The 21,321-nt window shown below is 43.4% G+C and overlaps 1 protein-coding gene across 3 annotated transcripts in view; it reads left to right on the forward strand.

Annotated features, from left to right (window-relative positions):
- Stx7 (syntaxin 7) overlaps positions 1–21,321 on the forward strand; it is a 41,008-nt gene that overhangs the window by 8,886 nt on the left and 10,801 nt on the right. For all 3 annotated transcript variants that reach the window (XM_021173922.2, XM_021173923.2, XM_029482582.1), the window contains exons 3-4: positions 18,576–18,645; positions 20,546–20,639. In XM_021173922.2, coding sequence (XP_021029581.1) covers positions 18,576–18,645; positions 20,546–20,639 — 164 coding nt within the window. The remainder of the gene's footprint in view (positions 1–18,575; positions 18,646–20,545; positions 20,640–21,321) is intronic.

The raw sequence follows: 21,321 nt of genomic DNA on the forward strand, positions 1-21,321 counted from the left end.
TTATAAATAAGGCTGCTATGAACATAGTGGAGCATGTGTCCTTCTTAACAGTTGGAACATCTTCTGGATATATGCCCAGGAGAGGTATTGTGGGATCCTCCAGTATTACTATGTCCAATTTTCTGAGGAACCGCCAGACTGATTTCCAGAGTGGCTGTACAAGCTTGCAATCCCACAAACAATGAAGGAGTGTTCCTCTTTCTCCACATCCTCGCCAGCATCTGCTGTCACCTGAATTTTTGATCTTAGCCATTCTGACTGGTGTGAGGATCTTACCATATTTTAAATTTAATCATTGGCCTCAATGATAGTCTACCCAAGTGATTTAAATGAGATGCCACTGTACATACGTTGAAGGTAAAGGAAATAAAACTACAATATAAATGGTTCTAGAAGGTGCTGGTGTCTACTCTGATTTGGAGTAGTATTTTCTCTGGCTTCCGTCTGGAGAGCCCGGAAAGGGTAGCATTGAGCTTCATGCTGTTCATGGCCAACAGCTGAGAGAGCTACATGAAGACAGTGATTCCGGCATCTTGTCCTCCTGGATGCAGATTGCTCTCCTCTCTCCGTGGCTCCCTTGCTGCTGGTTGTCTGTGTGTTGCTGATTGGCCTCGGCTGAGCGTGATCACTTGTGTGGAATTTAAGGGAACTGACTGTTCAGTTTACACATGTGGAAATCCAGTTGTTTTGCAAGAAAGGATGCCAAAGTGGACCACGTCTCTTGGTTTCTATTTTTAAACAGTGCCAGGAGTTCAGGAGGCTGAGGAGTGACTGTACCACTGTGAGATTAGAGATGTGGTAAGCAGCAGACACAATAGACGAGACAGTGGCAGCGTGGAGTGGAAGGGCCAGTTTAAATCAAGCCGTGCTTACTAAGAGAGAGATCGGTTGATCCAGCCAGAAAAGACGTGATAATCTGAGCCAGGCTTCAATACTACAGTGTGGATGACAGCTAAATAAACAACCTAATAATTACCTATAGCAATATTGGATTGTGTATAGGGCTTCCCCCAATTATCCCATGTCCAGGATTCTTAAGATGGGACCAAGCTGAGCCTCATTGTTCAGGCCTTTAATTCCTGATACTCAGAAGGCTAAGGCAAGAAGATGACAAGTTCAAGGCTTGCCTGGGCTACTGAGGAACTTTAAGGCCAGCTTGTGTAACTTAGTGAGATCCGTGTCTCAAAATAAAAAGTAAAAAGAGGGCAGGCTAGAGATATAGTTCAGTAATAGGACCCTTGGCTTTCATGTGCATGACCCTAGATTCAATATAATTAAAATATTTTTTAATGAAGACTAAGGTCATTAAGGAAAGGTCCAGTCACTATCTTCAGATATGCAAACTACTGTCCATTGGGGCCACCACACAAGTTCAAAGCTACTGGGAGTTAGGCCCCAAGCTAAAGTGGGTATTGTTGACTAGCAATAGTGGTCAGCTGATTCCCAGGTCATTTATTCAGAAATTGACATATTGTGAGGATGGTTCAGATGAAGTGCCTTTTAATTGTGGTATTCTGGTGTGCCACACTCAGCGGTAGTTCTTTGTGCATGTATTACATATTAAATTCCTTTTCAGAGAATGTGAACGTAGCTGTAAATAAATCTATAGGGTCCTGTCTTCATGTGGTTTACCGTTGTAAGCAGTGTGTGGTATGACAGTTAAAAGCAACACAGCCTCCCGTGAGGAGACAGACTGAAAGTGATGCGGGAGCAGCTGGGCGCTTTGTTGCTTAGATGGGCCCTGGATACAGGAGGAGAAAGGCCTGGTAGAGAGAGCTACCAGGGCAAGTCACATGAAGGGGATCGCAGCAGTAAACACCCCAAAGCAGTGTAGAGCTTGAGTTGCTCAGAAGGGGAGAACAAAGAAGCCTCATGTCTAGTGCACAGTACTTGAGGCTAGAGTGGCCAGAGGGGAAATCAGGGGGCCCTAGAGGTTCGTCTGTGCTGTGGAGAGTTCAGATTTCACTGTACAAGGCAGTGTAAATCAGCGAAAGCTTAAGAAGAGACACAGTCAGTTCTGCACTTTGAGAGGATCACTCGGTTGCTACTTAGAGAACAGACATTAGGAGAGTGAGGGGCATATGTTGCTCTTGGCAGAGGTCTGTTGAGAGAGACTTTGTCGTGTATCAGTGGGAAAGAGAGATGTGACTAGAGCCAGAGCCAGGAGGACTTGCAGGTGCATGTGGGTGGGCCTGGAAGGGAAGGGGCGGGGCCTGTGCACACAGTGCCGGAGCAGGTGGTTGCAAGTATGAACTGGGTGAGACAGACTATGCCCAGGACTAGTTGGGGAGGATTTTGTTTCCTTCGGGTAAATGTTTTTATTTTTACAAGAGTTCCAGCGAAAGCACATCACTCCTGGATCACTTCACCTTTAGTCAAGTAAAATTTGAGATGTCTTTGGGGCATCTACATGGAGATACCAGGCAGTTGAGATACAGGGAAGTCGGGATCCATATCACAGTTTGGAATTTGGGATCATAGCACAACTGGTACTTAAAACCGTGAATCTGAGTTAAGCCCAAAAGATTAGGAGACGGGGACTGGGATATAAAAACTCTGGACATCACGAAGAAAGAAGCATGGAGAGTTGGAGTGACCAGAGAAGGAAGAACAAAATCCAGAGGGAGATAAGATACATATTTATTTTTCAAGACAGGGTTTCTTTGTATCCTGAAACTTGCTCTGTAGACTGGGTTTGAACTCACAGAGATCTTCCTCTTCTGCATCCTGAGCACCAGGATTAAAAGTGTGCGCCACCCCCACCAGCAGCAGCCCTGTCTACCTCTTTTCACTTTCAGTATCTGTCTGACCTTGGGTCCTTCCCTGGATAAACAAAACAAGTCACTTTCCCTGCCTTCTCCTGACTCATTGCCCAGGATTCAAGACGTGAGTCCCCACCACCGGCAAAAGATTATGGTATCAGCAGGAGCTGCAGTTTTCCCCTCGAAAAGGGAAAACTCTAAAATTGTATCGTTGTAAAAGAAAAGTCTTTCAAGGCCAGAGGGGACTGGAAATGTACAATTTAGAGCAGCGGTTCTCGACATGTGGCCCATGACCCTTTAAGGGGTCAAACAAACCTTTCACAGGAATTGTCTAAGAGTATTGAAAAAACGCAGATATATGGATTAGGATTCATGACAGTAGCAAAAATTCCAGCAATGAATTAGCAATGAAATAATGTTATAGTTGGGAGTTACCCCCGCGACTGCATTAAACGTTGCAGTGTTGGGGAAGTTGAGAACCACTGCTCTAGAGAACAGCTTGCCTTTCATCTACTCTGCAAGGTGAGGCAAATATGTTGTGGGGACTGGGCTGTGTGCAATCTGCTTCTGAGTATGTCTGCCTTTAAGTGCAATGTGAAAGAAAAGCATCAGATAAGGAAAGGGGGGGAAGAGACTCGTGGGTATGGCTTGAACAGCTGATATAGCAATGTGCCATCCAGGAGGAGGTTTAGTTGGTTGATTCAGGCTTGACTTTGTGACCAGCAGTGCTGTGTATGTTTCCTGACTCTAGCGTTCAGTGTCTGAATGAAAAGAGGTTTAGAGAGAAACCAAGTGGCTGGTAGAAATGTAGCCTACCACTCTGATATGAGCTGCATCGAAACCTGTGGAAATGAAAGACAGAAGTGTGAAATCTCACTTCTCCTTTCCCGGTCTGAAGACGCTATTAATATAGAAGGGTGGACAGAATAGGGCTCTGCACCGTAGGTAAGTCCTTCCTTTGAAGTCTAGCAGAAGACCTGGTTTATAAATGGGTCTAGGGAGGGTAAGTAAGGTAGCTAGGTGGCAAGGTCTTGATCAAGCAGAACTCAAGGCTTCCTGGGACTGCAAGGAGAAAGGTTTACATTCCTGCTACTCTGGATCAGATAAATAAAGGCCTGCATGAATATTAACTCTTGCAGTTCATTTTGTGCCAAAACAGAAAACAACAGTTTTTTTTTTTTTTTTCTATTAGAGGAAGTCAAGAATAACCAATAGCAAGAATATAAATTTGTCTTCTTTTACCAGTATTCTGACCCTTCTATTTTGCAAAGCCTAAGAGAGATGAACCTTTTGTCTCCTGAGGTAGTGGGTGTTGAATGGAGGACCTCATACTAGTGAGGCAAGTGCCCTGCCACTGAACTGTGTCTCCAGAACCCTCGGCTCTGAAACAGTAGTTTAAATTTCAGTGGACTTGCTGTTAAATCACATCTTACTGAAGGGGATCTACACTGTTATAAATCTGCTTCAATAGTAACTATTGTCAAGTATACTATGACAGTTATAGACTATTTAGGTAAGTGTTTACATACGTGTAACAGGTATGTGCTGCATATTGTAGATGCTTACTTAACATCGAAGCAGCAATCTCACAAGTCAAGATGGAGCAAACTAGAACTTGATGGATCTCCTTGTGAATCCAATACGGAACGTTAAAACGACGTAGCCGATCTTTTCATCCCTTGGTGTAAGCTGCTGGTTGTTAGCAGGGCTGGTAAGACATCTGTGCTGCCAGCCCTCCTTCCTGTGCCTGTGTGCTAAGGCCATGCTTTCTGTCCCAGGCCTGATAGCCTGATAGTGTCTAGTCCTTCTTAGCTCAAGCTTTCTGACTGCTGTTCCCAGAAGGTCTCTTAGGACTAGGTCTCAGCATGCATCTCAGAAATAATATTTTCTCAAAGCTTGAGTTCATGTTCAAAAGTAGCATTTTTATTAAAATATCTGGAATTGGGCTATCCAGCCATTACGTCCTGCCGTCCTTAGTCAGGTCTCAGTGAGTGTTTGTGGGCTGACTAGAGAAGGACATTTTTACATGCATCCAGTGTGCATGCATGCACACACCCACACACACACACACATACACACACACACACACACACACACACAGAACTTGTATTTTTGAAGAGCAGAAGAAACATACTGAGATCTTCAGCGTAACATTTTGTATCCTTAAAAGCTGGCTTACGTTTATTACTAAGGAGTGCATGTGAGGAGTGTGCAGCCCAGCCACAGTCTGCCAGATACTGTGCAGGTCACAGAGCACATTCTGAGCCCAGAGCCCTTCACCAGCTTAGGCTTCCTCCATGCCCATCACTGTGCGTTTTCAGTACCACTAATCAATTTACCTGATTCTTAAGCCTCATCTGATCGAGTCAATAATGTGTTTTTGTGTGTGTGTTGAGCTATACTCTCCACTCTGTGGACTCACCTGTGTGGAAATGGTGGTTCATTTTCCTCTGTAGTAAGTAGTCCTTATTCAGACATTCATACCAGTTTACTTTAACACTGTTGGCAAACACTCAAAGTCTTTTCCAGTCTTTTGTTTTGTTTTGTTTTGTTTTGTTTCTGTGCTTTCCTGTTGATGCTGCTTCTGTTCCTGGGTTGGTGGATCTTAGAATTTGTGAGTGGTTGGCATTGGTAGAAACAAGAAGAGCTTCCTGAAGTGCTTGCTTCCTCCAGCCAGAGCTGACATAGCTCCAAATCCTTGCCAACAAGAACAGCCTAAAGCTTAATCCATTTCAGCAACATTCTTATCTCATATTGGCTTAATTTGCATTTCTAACTTGAGTTGGGTTTTTGTGAACATAGCTGTTAGGAAATTCAGTGAACATAGAACATTCTGTAATTCAGCAAGCTCTGTGTGTATGTGTGTGTGTGTGTGTGCGTGCGTGCGTGTGCGTGCGCATGCACACCAGATTAATCTCTTCCAACATTATAAAGTCAAATCTCAGCCAGAGTTTCAAGGACTCCTGAAAACTCTCCTATCATGTGCAGGTTTTAGTGTTAAGAGGCCATTTGTCATGGGACTTATGCATTATTTACAGAGTCTCATAATGGAAGCAGCCATTTGTAAGAGCTACTAGAGCAGTGATCGTCAACCTTCCGAACACTGTGACCCTTTAATACAGTTCCTCTTGTTGTGGTGACCCGCCCCCCCCCAGCCATAAAACTACTTCACTGCTATTTGATAACTAATTTTGCTACTGTTATGAATCATAATGTAAATATCTGATATACAGGATATCTGATCTGTCACCCCACACGGCGGTGACACTCGCAGGTTGAGAAGCACTGGGCTAGAGTACCACCAGGATTATGAGGTATTTTCTGATAGTAGAAGATGGGAGTTATTGACATAAATGTTTCAAGAGTGAGCCATGCCGTGAATTAACTGAATTAAGAACTGAAGAAAATTGATAAATAGAATTTAGAACAGTTAACTGTGAAACAGTATTTGACAAAAAAAAAAAAAAATCCATACATAGTTGTTCTAGTTAACTCTCTGCCATTAATGGGTAGTTACAAACCCAGGGTCAAACAGATGGGCCTAGTTACATTCTGTGGGACCAAACAAAAAGGAATGGGTGTGGGAAGGAGATTTGTAAAGAAGTGTGGCTGGCAAGGCAGAGGGAAGGGGAAGGGGAAGAGAAGAGAAGCCATAGTCATTACATACATGTGTGAGATTGCCAAAGAATAACATTTCCAATAAGAAAACTCTGGCATTTAAGAATTCTTTGGTTTTATGGAGACTGTAAGGTGGCTAAGAACTTTGTGTAAACAAACTAATCAAATACATTGGTAACAAAGTCTTCTTGTTGTGGGACTGGAGAGGTTGCTTGCAGAGAGTGCGATTTTAGTCCCCAGCATCTACAAGGCGACGTACAAACATCTGTAACTCCAGTCCCAAGGGATGTGATACCCTCATCTGCCCACCCTCTGGGCACATGGTACACATACATACATACATCATACATACATACATACATAGACATACACATATAGGCTAAACATTCATGCACACAAAATAAACAGCAAATAAATGGAAAAAGAAAAAAAAATCTTCCCATCAGAATTTGAGTATAGACATTTCTGCTAAAGCTTGTATAATAATATTAAATGTGCTTTTCTGTGTATGTGTTTTCTGGAGCTTTCTGGGAAGATACTCTGTAAAAGCTTGAGCCCTTGCTATAAATGTTAGAAGAAGATAACAGAAGCATGTTTTATGTTGAATCATCTGTCTGTCTGTGTGTCTGTCTCTCTCTCTCATCATGTATCTCCTATAGATTCTACTATCGCAGTAAATGTAATCTTGATGGAATTTTAAAAGACCCACATTGTCTCCATGCAGTGCAGTAACTGTTCTTACTTCACACTCACTGTCCCTGTTTGTTAATAAGAATCTCTGTTTAGCTCAGGGCCTGTAAGGTTCTGAGGAGGCTCTTAAGTTGGAGTGGTTCTGGGAGGAACTGAGGGACTAAGTCTAGTCAAAATTTATTGTCTGAAATCCTCAAAGAATCAATAAAATTAGTTTTTAAACTATAGGTCATCTTGTTGTTCTGGGAGGAAGTGCGTTCTGGTCTAGTGAAGAGACACCCATTTTTGCCTCTGAACACATGAGTGCACAAAGGGGAAGCGAGTATTTTGACTTTTCTCTTTGGCATCACAGCAGGCTTTTCTGTAAAAAGGACTTCAGTCCCAAGAAGTGAGCAGATCTGCTGTCACATTTGAAAATAGATGGCTGACATCATTTACCCCCTTGAGTACCCACAGTTCTGGTATTATAATTTTCTCATGTCCAACTGTTGACGCAGTCCAGATACAGGTAGGAGAGTATTTCTCCTGGAAGAATCTCAGTGAGAAGGGCAGCTCTGATTTTCTATGGTGACTTGTCCTATGGGGTAGAGTGCCTGCTCTTGGAGGTGGGAGTATACTCTTCTCACTTCATACACCATTCTTAATCAGTGGCTAAGGTGCTTCCTGGAACTCTCTCTCTTCCCTCTGTGTGAATCATCTGTTGGCTCATGCCCTGAGCGTGAACTCTCTTCCCTTTGGTTCCTGTCCTACCTTGTGATCTGGGAAACTTCCCTGCCTGGATCCAGTCGAAGTGCACAGAAGTACACAGCCCGCTGGTCCCTACTCTCCTTTTGTGGCCACCAGGTCCACACTGTTCTTACTACTTCAGATGACAGCAGCCTCCACATTGTCCTCTCTGCCCCCTTTCTTGCTCTCTTATCTTCTCCACAGTGACAAGGCAGATTTTTAATACATGAGCACATGTCACACTCAGATTTAAACTCATCTGTGACTCTCTTGGCCCTTGCAAGGAAGTGTGAGCCTTGTGCTGTTCACACCCCCATCCAACCTGCCTCCCCCATTGCCCACCTAAGGTTCTTCCTGAAGCCTCTTGGGCTGAGCCTTTCACACCTCAGGGCCTTTGAACCGGCTTCTCTTTCACGTAGCCCCTTTTGCATATTCAGGTGACCTCAGTACATTTATCTAAGTGATGTCTTATTTGGCTATTCTTTATAATCATTTCCTCATCATCTTGCTTTCATTTTATAATGCCTTTTATCAGAAAAATCAAAGTTTAATTACTATTTTCCCCCTGTGTTCCCCCATTAAAATGTTAATCTTTGAGAGAAAGGTTTGAATACCTCAGTCGCCAAAGTATTTAAAAAAAAATTAAGAACATGAGGTTATAATATACAAAGGGTATTTTTTATGATTTACCTTTTCTCCTGCATCTGCTAGCTTCATGTATTTCATTAGTGGGTGTTACATCAATATATTAACCACCCTTTATTCCTGAAATTTTTATCTGAAGACTGAATGTTTGTTTATGAGCCGGGGATCTTGGCACCTATCCTGTTTCCAGAATGCATGTTTAGAGATCTACATGGATAGAGTGGTGCAGTCCATATGCCAGCATCCCCATGAGAACACAACAGGCTACTTTCACATAAATAATCACAGTTACTTTTAGCCTTATTTACCATGAACAAAATCTATGCACAGTGATTGGTTGGATCACAGTGTTGCTTCCCTTTTATGAAATTACAGTTTGTGGTTAGTTGGGCAATGGTCCTACATGTATTTGGTTGCTTGAAGCTGACTAGTTTTTGTTTCCTGGAATTAATTATTTTGACAATACATCTCTTTGAGTCCTTTATGAAATCCCTTGCCTGGTTGTTCTGTAGCCATTCCTGAGCAGCACTTTTCATTACAGAGTAACCGCCCTGCCTGTGTATACCAGAGTTCCGTTTTTACAAGTAGTTGATACTTTTAGTTACTTTGGAAGAATTCACATAGGACATGAACTGTGTTCTGCTTTGGTGTGTTTATTGTCTATAGTCTTCCCTCAATATTACAGTTACCAAGATCAGTGAAGAAACCACTGAGGTAGTAATGTGTTTGTGATCAGAGTTGTGACCATTTAACTTCTGCGGGGGAGGGTTGTCTTCATCCCCTTTGAAGTCAAAGAGAACACCCACAGACATCACGAAGGGCTGGCTGGCTGCGGCTGCTTGTAGCCCATGAACCATTGTTCTCCCGCTTAGGAGTGTGATAGCCATTAGGAAAGTCCTACTGAGCCTGTTTACTGAGAACTCAGTGTTACCTTTCTGCAGGCACAGGTGGGAAGCAGCTCTGCAGGAAACATCCAGTGATCTTAATTACATTGTCTTTCTCGAAGGTACCTAAACTCTTTTGGTGTTTGTTGTTTTTGAGAATGATTCCTGCTGTATGGCCTTTGTTGGTCTTGAATTTGTAATCTATCAGCCTCCAGAATGCTAAGAGCACATGCAATTATAGCACATGCAATTGTGACTGCTGTCTTAATCGAGTATTTTATTTTTAATTTTTAAAATTTTGTATGTGCATGGTATGTATATGATTGTGTGTGTCTTTATTTAAGTATGTATGTACAGTCATATGTCTCATAGCGTAGAGGTCAAAGGACAACAACCTCAGAAACCAGTCCTTGCCTTCCAGCTAGTTCACTTAGGACAGTGTTTATGCTGTGTTATGTAGACCAGGCTAGCTGCCCAGTGAACTTGTGTGGAGCCTCCTGTCTCAGCCTCCCACCCTGGCATGGGAGCACCGGGGAATATAGATGCATGATACATACTGTGCTTGCTGTGCATACATGTGTTCTAGCGATCTGAATTCAGGGTCTCAAGCCTGTGTGGCAAACATTTTACCCACCGAGCCATCTCCCTAAAGTTAACCTAGAAGGTTGAAGCTCTCTCTTTAAAACTGAATATTCTGGTTCTGTAGGAGGACTAGCAGTCTCAATTAATCTGGACCCCCGAGATCTCTCAAACAGTAGACCACCAAACACACAGCATACACCAGCTGATATGAGGCCCCCCAACACACATACAGTAGAGAACTGCAGGGTCTGTGTCCATTCAGAGATGATACACCTAACCCTCAAGAGAAAGGAGGCCCCAGGGAGTTTAGAGGTCAGGAGGGATGGGGGTTGGGAGCATCCACGTGGAGATGGGGTGGGGTTGGGAGGAGGTGTGGGATGTGGAGCAGTCAGTGTGGATGGGACGGGGCGGGGAATGGAATATGGAGTGTAAAAAATGAATTACACATAAAATTAAATTAAAATAAATAAATATAGAAAAACAAAAATAAATAAAATTGTATATTCTCTACCTAAAATTAACTATTGTGTATTTTTAAAATGTTCTTATCAGATTTTGTCATCGAGTCTATCAGATGAAAATTTAGTTTTGGAATGCTTAAGTCACTTGCCCAAGTTTATACAGTTGGGTGAGGTTTGTGTCAGATTTCCGAAGACTCTGGTTCATAAAATAGTATGCATTTAGATTATGTCATATTGTATGAGAGTGTAACTTGTGTGTCCGTGCAACTTGCCCCGATTTATGAAGTATCTGTGGTGTGCTAGGGAGTCTGCATCCTGCCGGTGAGCACAGCGGCGACGTTTGCATCTGTAGAGTGAACCTTAGAGAGAAAAGGATATGGTGAAGAAGTGACTTAAAAGGAAAGATCGAGTTGAACAACAGCAATAACAAAAGCATACTGTGAGCTGGAGAGGGACGGCCCATATAAGGGGGTACCTGAGGGCCAGGGAGGAACGCTGAGGACTTCATGGCTGAGATGATACTTGAACTCATCACTGAAACAATTTGTAGAATGAGCCTTGCAGTATCTGGGAATGTTTTGAATGGGAAAAGCCATAGGGTGAGCTGTTCAGATGGCAGCTCCCTTGAGTTATTAGAGATGAGGAGGGGGCCAGTCCCAGTGTAGACAGCCCTTTACCATGGTTAGAACAAGGTTTGGGGCAGAGGTTCACAGTGGCAGTGCAGAGGCAGAGGGAGCATGGTTGGAGATGTGTCAGAGACAGTTAAGCTGGAGGATGTGTGCAAAAGAGAGCAGATACAGTGATAGACGGTGGAGTGTGCATTCCATCAGATGGTCACGGAAGAGGAAGGTGAGAAGAGGCAGGGCTGACGCCGAGGAGGCACATGAAGTCAGCATGCTAGGGGGAGGTGGACACACAGGATGGCTGTAAGTGAGGAGCCTGGCACAGCACTGGAGCTGTGGAGGAGTCACAGTGGCACGCTTGTGTGTTGAAATCAACAGGAATTAAGACAGGAGTCTGGGCAAGCAAGATAAGAATCAGCCAAGAACTACGGCTATCAAAAGAGGCGAGTGTGGCAGAGACACCAGAATATGTCAAGCCACCCTGGATGGAGGAGAGGACTTTGGCACTTCCTGCACATTGGTTCTTTCTGGTACCCTACCCACCCCCAGACCTCATTTTAGAATTTGCCGCTTCCCTTGTTCCCCCAGTGGCTATCACTTTAACCTTTTTAGTGTTTATTATTTGGCTAGCTCTCCTAGTTCTCTTGTGACCTTCCTTTTCATGTTTTAGGATCTTATGTATAATCAAAGTGCTTCTTCGACATTCTGTGGGATGACTTTGATTTTCCAGCGAGCAGGTTGGCCTGTGGAAAAGAAAGTGACCATGTCCCCACCCTGCTCAAGAACTTTGTTCTAGTTTGTGCCTATGTCCCGGATGCTTAAGTCCCTCATCCTTTGTTCTCAGGATTAGAGGATTTTCCTCAGTCTTGATCACTCTGTCATATATAAGGGTCCCAAGATACTAGACAGCTCTTTCCAAGCTGCCTCTCTCCCTTTAGAGAATACTTTGCCATCCATTTATGTTCAGATCTCCTCTACCCTCCTGCCTTGGCCGCTTGCCCAGGACTTTAACTGCCCAGCAAGATCCAGCAAGTCTGGATCTCCCTCTTTCTTCCTCTTCCTCTTTCAGGTTGAAACTTAATTGTGTTGCATGTCTACCTTGAACCTGTGGGCTGAAGACAGTGTAACAATGGTTCCAGAGTGACTTTGTACAGGAAAAAATTCATAGCATGCAGCTTTCTGCCATGCCACTATGTAGATGCTCAAAAGTTTTCAATTTGGAACATTTTTTGTTTTGGATTATGGATTACGAGTGCTCCATTCATAGCAAAGTTCTGTGAGTGACATTTCACAGCTCTGCTTCCCTTACCTGACTGGGCATTATCTGTGGTTGCCTGCCTGGCTTATTCCTGTTCCTTTCATTCATGGCTACCCAATCTTACAGGATTTTTTAAATAGCTCTGAAAATATAATTTATACAAACTCTCCAAGTCTCAGCCCCATGCCCCGGTTCTGTGCATCACACATGTGGAGGGGAGGGAGGAAAGGACTCCAAGTCAAGCTTCTGCTGCCTACTTAAAGGAACCACACGTCTATCGTCAGTGACTCCATGAGTGGTGCTTTGTCAGTGAGCACAGATCAGAAGTTGGAACAGAGGTAAGGGAGGGTTTGGAAACCATTGCCATAAATACTTGAGTTGATATGGCTTGTCCCCTGCTACCTTCAAGCAGAATGACTGGTGTATTTGTGTGTGTGTTTGTGTGTGTGTGTACTTATGTGTGTGTTTGTGTGTGTGTTGTGGCTGGGGGAGGTAAAAAGGAGAGAGAAGCTGGAGATATGATACGATATCATGAGCAATCAGATATCAGGAGCTCTGGGCTACTTCAAGGTGTAGGACACCCCCGCCCCACTCCAGCCCAGTCCAACTCTGTGGATTTGAAGTTCCACTCTGCAGAGACCAAGACCTCACAGAACAACTCAGCAGTCCACCCAAGAACAGAGCAGCCCAGCAGTCCATGTATTAAAGTGGGGACACAGAGTGTCTTAGTCAGGGTTTCTATTCCTGCACAAACATCATGACCAAAAAGCAAGTTGGGGAGGAAAGGGTTTATTCAGCTTACACTTCCATACCACTGTTCATCACCAAGGAAGTCAGGACTGGAACTCAAGCAGGTCAGAAAGCAGGAGCTGATGCAGAGGCCATGGAGGGATGTTCNTTACTGGCTTGCCTCCTCTGGCTTGCTCTGCCTGCTCTCTTATAGAACTCAAGACTACCAGCCCAGNGATGGTCCCACCCACAAGGGGCCTTTCCCCCTTGATCACTAATTGAGAAAATGCCTTACAGTTGGNTCTCAGGGAGNNATTTCCTNNNCTGAAGCTCCTTTCTCTGTGATAACTCCAGCTGTGTCAAGTTGACACAAAACCAGCCAGTACACAGAGCATCCTTGATAAGAGGTACAGTCTGTCTTGTTCCGCTCACCTGGAAATCCAGTCGAAGAGAGCACTTTTCTGTGCATTATGGTTAAGAACAGAGCTACCCTCTATTATTCTAGTGTAGCAGTAAACTGCTACTTTTAATGCTGATGAGAAACCTAGACATTTTCTAGACCCAATTGCTTTACAGACAAAGAGTGATCTGTCTGGGCAGCAGAGTGCTGGCAGCTAGGGACTGGGCCATCTCTCTCCACTCCCCCAGAAAATGGCCTCTATAGTGTACTCAGGGCTTGAACTGTCCCAGAAGATAAACTCCTTTCTGCTGAAGTCACAAGACAGGACAAGAGATAAAACTTCAAAAAGAGGCCACTGTTTTCAGCAGCTGGTTTTGTGGTCTCCAGAAGACTTTTGTATTTGAAGCCAGAGTACAGTTTTATTGATATGAAATAGGCCAAGCTCACGTGACTTTTCCCTTAATACTAACAGGACTTTAAGTGAGCATTCCCTGTTCTCTGCACCTCATGCTCCACACGGAGCCTGCTTTCAGCTCCCAAACTTACTAGTTCTTGTTATGCATCATTCTAGAGGACCCAGGCCACTTCCAGAGTCCTTTCTTTCAAATATTCTAAACTACTCCATAACTCAGAAAGGAGCTGAGAGGTGAGGGAAGATTCAAGTCTTTAAACATTCAACCTCTGTCTCCTCCTGTTTCAATCTTGTCTCTAGTATGCAGCTGCAGCGCCTGTGCCACTGGCAGGCACTAGCTCACTCTTGGCTCTTCTAATTAAGATGTAACTCTCATATCATTATCATTACCACCGACTCAGGCAGTGCATTGTAGACTGTTGTCTTAGTTAAGGTAAGCATTGCTGTGACAAAACACCATGACCAAAGGCAGCTTGGAGAAGAAAGGATGTATTGATTTACGTGTCCTGGGTCACAGTCCATTGAGGAAAGCCAAGGTAGAAACTCAAACCAGGCAGGAACCCGCAGGCCGGAGCTGATGGAGAGGCCGTGGAGGAGCGCTGCTTACTGGCTTTCTCCTCATGACTTGTTCAGCCTGCTTTCATATGGAGCACAGGACCAACTAGCACATTAAATACTGTTGCACCATGTGCTTGCATACAGCCTGAGCTTATGAAGGCATTTTCTCAATCGAGAGTCCCTCTTTCCAAGTCCTTCTAGGATGTGTCAAATTGATATGAAACTAGCGAGGACATTGCTACTACTGAATTCTCCTTAAACATGAGTCACAACAGTTAATAAGGATATTCTTACTGTTTACTCATAAGAGAAAAAAATAAACTGCTTGCTTCTGTTTGCCCATTTGATGGCTTACACTGTCCCCAGTACAAGCTGCTTCCTGCTAAGTTAATGACAACTGGGAATTAGGTGGTTGCTGGAGCAGTGTGGTAAATGCAGAGTAAGCAGCAGGAAGTGGAATCGAGTTTCCAAGCCTGGCTGACTCAGTGCCCTTGCTGGCGTCCTTTCCTGGTAGGCACCTACTTGCTTGTCCTCTGGGAGTGAAGCCTGAGTCCGAGCACCGGCATCGCACCAGGGTCTCACCTGTCGTTTTATCTCTGACACACTGCGACTCTGTTATTGCAGATTCAGTGACAGAAAATTCTTCTGCTAAAAGATGGTAGTGAATTCTTCCGTTGGCTGTTGGGGAAGTTAATTGAAGGTGCTTTATGTGGGTTAGGGCCGGTTCTGTGCTCCCCAACGCCTGATGCACTCACTTGTCAAACGTTTGCAAGAATTCCACAGTCCCTGAGCTGCAACTCTACACAGGGCCCATCCAGTGTACCTGCAATCCAATGACTAAAAAGTACATACACGTATTCATGCCCCAGTCCACTAGAGGGCAGCACACACACACTTACTTAGCAGGAAAAGACTGCAAAAACTAACTTTTTGATGGAACAGAAAGCCCTTTGGGGTGGATGTGTTGAAAGTACTGTCATATTTTTGTTAAAAAATTATATTTCATAAATCCCCATCCTTGAAGTTAATGATGCAACAGTACAAGTTGGCCAATGATAGCAAAAGCAGCTTATGTATTTCATTCTCATAGAAGCCTTGACTTACGCTTTCCTCTGTGTAGTAAATTAGAAATTTCTAGAATTCCTTTTGAAAGTTGAAAAGTATTAGTTAATATTTATGTATCATATTTTTCTTTAGTTGAAGTTCTTCCAGTTGAAATAGAGTATGACTGTCCCGTGAGCTCAGAACACCTTCTAGACTATAAACTGAAATGGAGCCCAGTAGGGGTGGGGCAGATTACCAAAGAGTGACTGTAATCCAGCTCCTAGTTTACAGTAAGGACTTAGAATAACCTGCTCAAGCCTGACTTCTCAAGCACTGGTAACACACACCTTCTGAAACTACAGGACCCCAGCTTGGCGCTCAGGCAGCATTTGTGGAAAGGCAGCAGCACTGTTGAGCATTTATTCCAAGCAGACATAGTTACATAGGAGTTCTTAGCACCTCAGGGCTGAGTGGGCTTTCCAATTCAGAGTTTAGTAATATTTAATAATTCACAGCAGGGATAAGTCAGCTTTTTCATTAAAGCCTCAAATAGCAAATACTTTGGAGGCAGTGCAGGCTCCTGCAAACCCCTCACCTTGTGGTTTGTGTTTAATCTCTGTATTTAATACCCGTAACGGTACAGCTCCAGATCCTGGCCTTATCAGGCCATGGATGGCCTTGGTACAGGGCGGTGGTGATGGTGATACATAAAGTCATGTCTCTAGAAGTTTGTTAGGTTCACAGCACCTCAGGGAACAAAAGCAGGCCACTTTCACCTGCATGGAGCGGGCTTCAGCACCCTGTACTGGGAGTGCTGGGTGCACATGGCCTCCGCCTAGCCTCTTTCCATAGCTTCTTGAAGTCTTAGTTAGGTACATTTGACTTTTGTCCCCGTTGGCCACACACTCAAAACATGAAATCACCTTTTTCAGTGTGCTACCACACTGAAAGAATAACTGTTTTGAAAGCCAGGAAATCACTCTTTTAGTCCTAGCACCTTTATTAAATAGAGTTTCTTAGACTTCAGTTACTCCCCGTGGCTGTCAACATCTTTGTAAAATGGGGTTGACTCAATTTCGATAGATGGATGGGGAGGTGGATGGATGGATAGATAGATAGATAGATAGATAGATAGAAATGGACTTGGTAATTTCAGATTTATGTATCCCTAGCCCTTTATCCAGTGCTCAGTGATTTATCTGATCTTCAAGTACACACCTACTCGAGTAAAAGAACATTGCAGAAATAATATTCATGTCCAAAACCTCCTACTGTGTCTGGCCCTCAGTAGATGGCCAGTAACTACTGAATGGGTGAATTAATTACAATTGAGCACTTAGCTACTTTGAACTCACCTCCTGCTTTGGCCTTATGTTTTATCAATGCATGCAATTTCTTATATAAGTGTTTTATCTCTCTAGGGCTTTTAAAAAAATAGTTGTGCTATAGAGAGATCTACTGAATGTCAACAATAACAGTATGGTAAATCCTGTGTGCACAACAATGGATACAGAATAGTTCTGGTCCTTGGCTGTGAAGGGCTTACTTTCTGCTTGTGGTGTCTAGTGGGTAAACTAGTCATTTAACTCTGTTTCTAAGTATGGAATTAGAAATCTGAGTCTCCAAAGTGACAGCACACAGCCAGGCAAGGCCCATAGCTTAGCAAAGCATAAATGAGAGATGGCCAGAGGGGACTCCAGTATCTCCAGGTGGGTAGCCAACGGACAGGGTGTGGTCATTAATCTGGTTAGGCCAGGGGACACGCATAGTGTGTTTTGGCTCTCAGTCGCTATTGATAGCCTCGAGAAGTTACCAGTCTTAACAGGTACCCCAGCCTTTGTGCACTCTCCCATAGCCACGTAAAAACTCTAGAAAAGGAGGCTCAAAGGCCTCCTCCTCTCTCCGAAGCCTCTCTTGCTTTCTCCTTAATTTCTTACTTGTCTGTTTTCTCTTTAATAAAGTGAGTTTCCATTTCACATACTCCCAGGAGTGTATATCTTCAGTCTACATCAGAATAAGACAAGGAGCAGTCTTTGGTGACCACAGTGTCTGAACACCTAGGTCCTTGGTCCCACTGGGCTGTGGAAGGTCTCATTACGTGAAATCAGTGCATCACTGCCAGTTTTACAAGTCCAGACTGGTTGTCTTGTAGATAATCCCACTGTCTAGATTGGTCCAGTTTCTTCCTCATGATTTTAAACTCAGGTGAAACATTTTGGAAGTAAACTATGTAAGGACTGTATGGACTTTTCATCCACACCGTGCCATACACCTTCTAATGCCACTTTGTCCCATGTTGGCATAGACTTTGAGTTTTTAATCAATGGAAACGTTGTCTCTTAAACATTGTCTCCCAGGAATATCTTGAGATTTTGACATATTTTAATTAACTGTCCCTTGCAAATTGAATCGGGGTTAATAACAGAGGCGGAAAGTAAATCCTCGAACTTGGAGGGAAGGTTCTAACAGCTTACTTATTCATAACAGCAATAACCAAGTAAATGGCGAAATGGGACCACACTCGTACACACACACACACACACACACACACACACACACGCACACACACACACACGCAACATGCTTTCTATGGCTTGGTGTTCATAGTTATCCGGGGCTGTGGGCACGGTCTGGGGCTGTGGGCATGGTCCGGGTCCGCAGCAGCAGGTAGCTTTGCAGCGCCAGGGAAATGCCTTCTGGGGCCATGTGTTCCTTACACCGTCTCTGTGCCAGTTGTTTCACAGATGACTGAACATAAGTTTTCTAATTCTGATATGCATTTCTCATTTAAAGCTGTATCATGTGCTTTATATTAAAACAAAGTACATGATTTCCACAGCTATTTATTGTTCAGTAACTTTTATGCCAGTAGACTCAAGTAAATTTTATATGTATTACTTACATCACAGTCCTTGTAGCATAGGAAAGAGGCGGCCATTTTGGGCCATGAGCACAGTTTCACAGGTCAACTTTCCACACGGTTTGCTCTTGGAAAATCAGTCTGTCAATTAGACATTAATAAACCATTTACTTTTTCTTTCTTTTTTTTCCAGATATTGTTATTATCCCCACAGTTTTGTTTTTCTTTCTTTTACTCATGTAATTACCTGATTGCTTCTAGTGTAACATTTTATGCGGCTATAACTTTTATAACAGTTATTCATTAATTTCTTATTATGATAGCCGTGGAAATACAAAGGACTCTGAATCAACTTGGAACACCTCAAGACTCTCCGGAACTGAGGCAACAGCTGTAAGTGGTTTTTTTTTTCCTAAGACAGAGAGAAGAGCAGCTATGCAGACTTCTCTGCTGCTGCATCCGTAGTGGCTTTTTATTGGAAACATTGATGGGAATGTAGTGAGCTTTCTCTGGTACCAGTGCCCTGCTATATGAAACTTGGCTGATCTAGTGTAGATGGGTGGTGGGTTTCTCCTTTAAGGATCTCGCTCACTCTATCAAGGCAAAATTATTTACTTATTTATTCTACATTCCTATTAGTTTTAAAATAGATTTTCGGTGGCTTTTGAAGATTTGGACTTAGAGCTTCATTCATATATATATATATATACATATATATATATATATATGATTTATTTCTTGCTTTTTTTGTTGGTTTCAATCCAGTATATGTTCAATGTTATGAACTATCCTCCTCAAACAAAACAAAACTAAACCAGAAAATGTGCACAGTGAGAACTTCAGAAAGCAAGTAGCAGCTGCTTAGCATGTGTGCAAAGGGAAGCAGTGCACATATGGCGGCTCACGACGGCAACTCCAGGGCCCTGGCTGAGAGGTGGAGTAAGTTCCAGACCAGCCTGTGCTACTCGGCAAGACTTTGTCTCACAATTTCCAGTCATGCATGCATGGTCACATACACATGTACACACTCATGCATACACACACTAAACATCATGAACATATTGCAATTCACTAAAACAAAAGTACAAAAAGACATGAAAAGTTATGCCAAAACTCACGGTTTTTAGAAGTGCCATTTGAAGTATTTGTAGTTACCTGTAGTTTATATTTTATTTTTCTATAATAAAAGAGATGCTTATAAATCATAGTTACTACACCATCACTCATTGAAATACAGTTCAATGCAAGTATGTAATAAGTAGCGACATTATTTTGGTAGAATTAATGCTGGAAGATCTGAATTGGCAGACATGATCACGCAGGCTCCCTTTTGAGAACTTTGAGAGTTAGGAAAGCCTGTCTAAGCAGGGGCACGTGCTGTGTACAGCTGTGAGCTGTTTCTTAGTTTCCTCGCTAGCCCTGTATAGACATCTCCATCCGAGCACTTTGTTACTGTGAGTCCCACTGGCTGTCCACGTGTGCAGGAAGAAGTGTACAGGGGAGGCCTGGTGTCATTTCTAAGCATTCCTCTAATTCAAGATTATATTGTTGAATATTCAGTTTTTTATTGAAATTTGTATATTTTTCCCTGTATCTAGGAAAACTCAGGTATAGGTTTAATTTACCCCCTTTTTTTGTATTCAGATCTATTTATAAGGAAGTCCTATTAGGTTTCGCACTTCACGTTTAATTACTGGTCAGTCTGTACTACGGCCTTCCCTTCCATATTTGTAAGTGTTTGTAGAGTGTAAGTGTTCACATAAGGAAATACGGCCTGCATATATACCTCAGGCCTGAGAACTGGACAAAGACAAATAGTCTTTCCTTCTCGGATGTCCTCCCAGGGGAGACACAGATAACAGCTGTCCATACTTTCAGTCCCTTGGATATAAAGGACCAGTCAGCCAGCCAGCGCTATCCTGAGCACAGCCCTTCTCACTCCAGCCCTCTACATGTATCGGTGATGACGTTGACTGATAGGCAACACCAATTCGTATTCATTTCTCTAGGCTTGGGTACTCTGGGTGAATGAAGACCCTCCTATGTCATGTTTCTTAGCATCTCCCAAAACCCAGAACCTAAAGATTTGGTTTAGCAGAAGAAATTGACAGCCAGTTCAAAAAACTATGAGTACTTTTACAGTGTGTTGTTGAAATAACTACTTCGGCGAAACTAGCTTTTCTGCAACCATTTACCAGGGTTGGTACAGGTGGTGTAGAGCTTTTCTTTGGCTATACACACCTGTGCTTTCTGATTTTTGCTTTATTATTTTTATTTTCCCTTTTCACTTTAGGCAGCAGAAGCAGCAGTATACTAACCAACTTGCGAAAGAAACCGATAAGTACATTAAAGAGTTTGGCTCTCTGCCCACCACCCCCAGTGAGCAGGTAGGCAGCTTCAGGTGTGAGTTTTGATGTACTGGATGTGAGAGAAATTAAATGCATGGTGGGATCTTTGAACTGGGATTCTACAAAGGAAGTTAGGCAGCCAAAAAAATGATTGTATTTGAGATTAGTTACAGTACACAAAACTATATTTAGTGGTTCAGGTAGTATCATGCGCTTCCATAAAGCAGAAATTATTTCCATGTCGTTGCCCTGACCCATAATTAAGTGTACGCTGAGAAAATGCCTCCTGTGTAATTGCTTCCTGGCTTTGCAGGACTGCTCCCCCACTCTCCTACCCCTCACCCCCACCTTCCCCACCCCCACCCCCACCCAAGCATGCACACACTCACGATGCTCCTGGGAACACAGTTATCTGCTTGCTTGCTTGCTTACTACAAGCTATGAGGTATAGGTTTTATTTTCCTAAAAAAGGGGATTACTTAAAATTAACCTTAACACCACAACTGACTTATCAGCAGCTAGGAAAGCCTAAGGCAGAGGTCCTGCAGAGTTGGCCTTCTGTCTTACGATCAAAATACAAGTGCCAGGCCCCACTGGAAATGTGTGTGAGAGGCCATCCGAGGGTTTCTGTGGCTGGAGAGTGAATGACAGTTTTCAGGGCCCAATGGAGTCAGACAGTGAAGCGAGCCCTGTGGGTCCTAGCAAGCTTCTCAGGCTGGTT

This window comes from Mus caroli, chromosome 10 (genome assembly GCF_900094665.2).
Source record: "Mus caroli chromosome 10, CAROLI_EIJ_v1.1, whole genome shotgun sequence".
NCBI classification, from domain to species: Eukaryota; Metazoa; Chordata; class Mammalia; order Rodentia; family Muridae; genus Mus; species Mus caroli.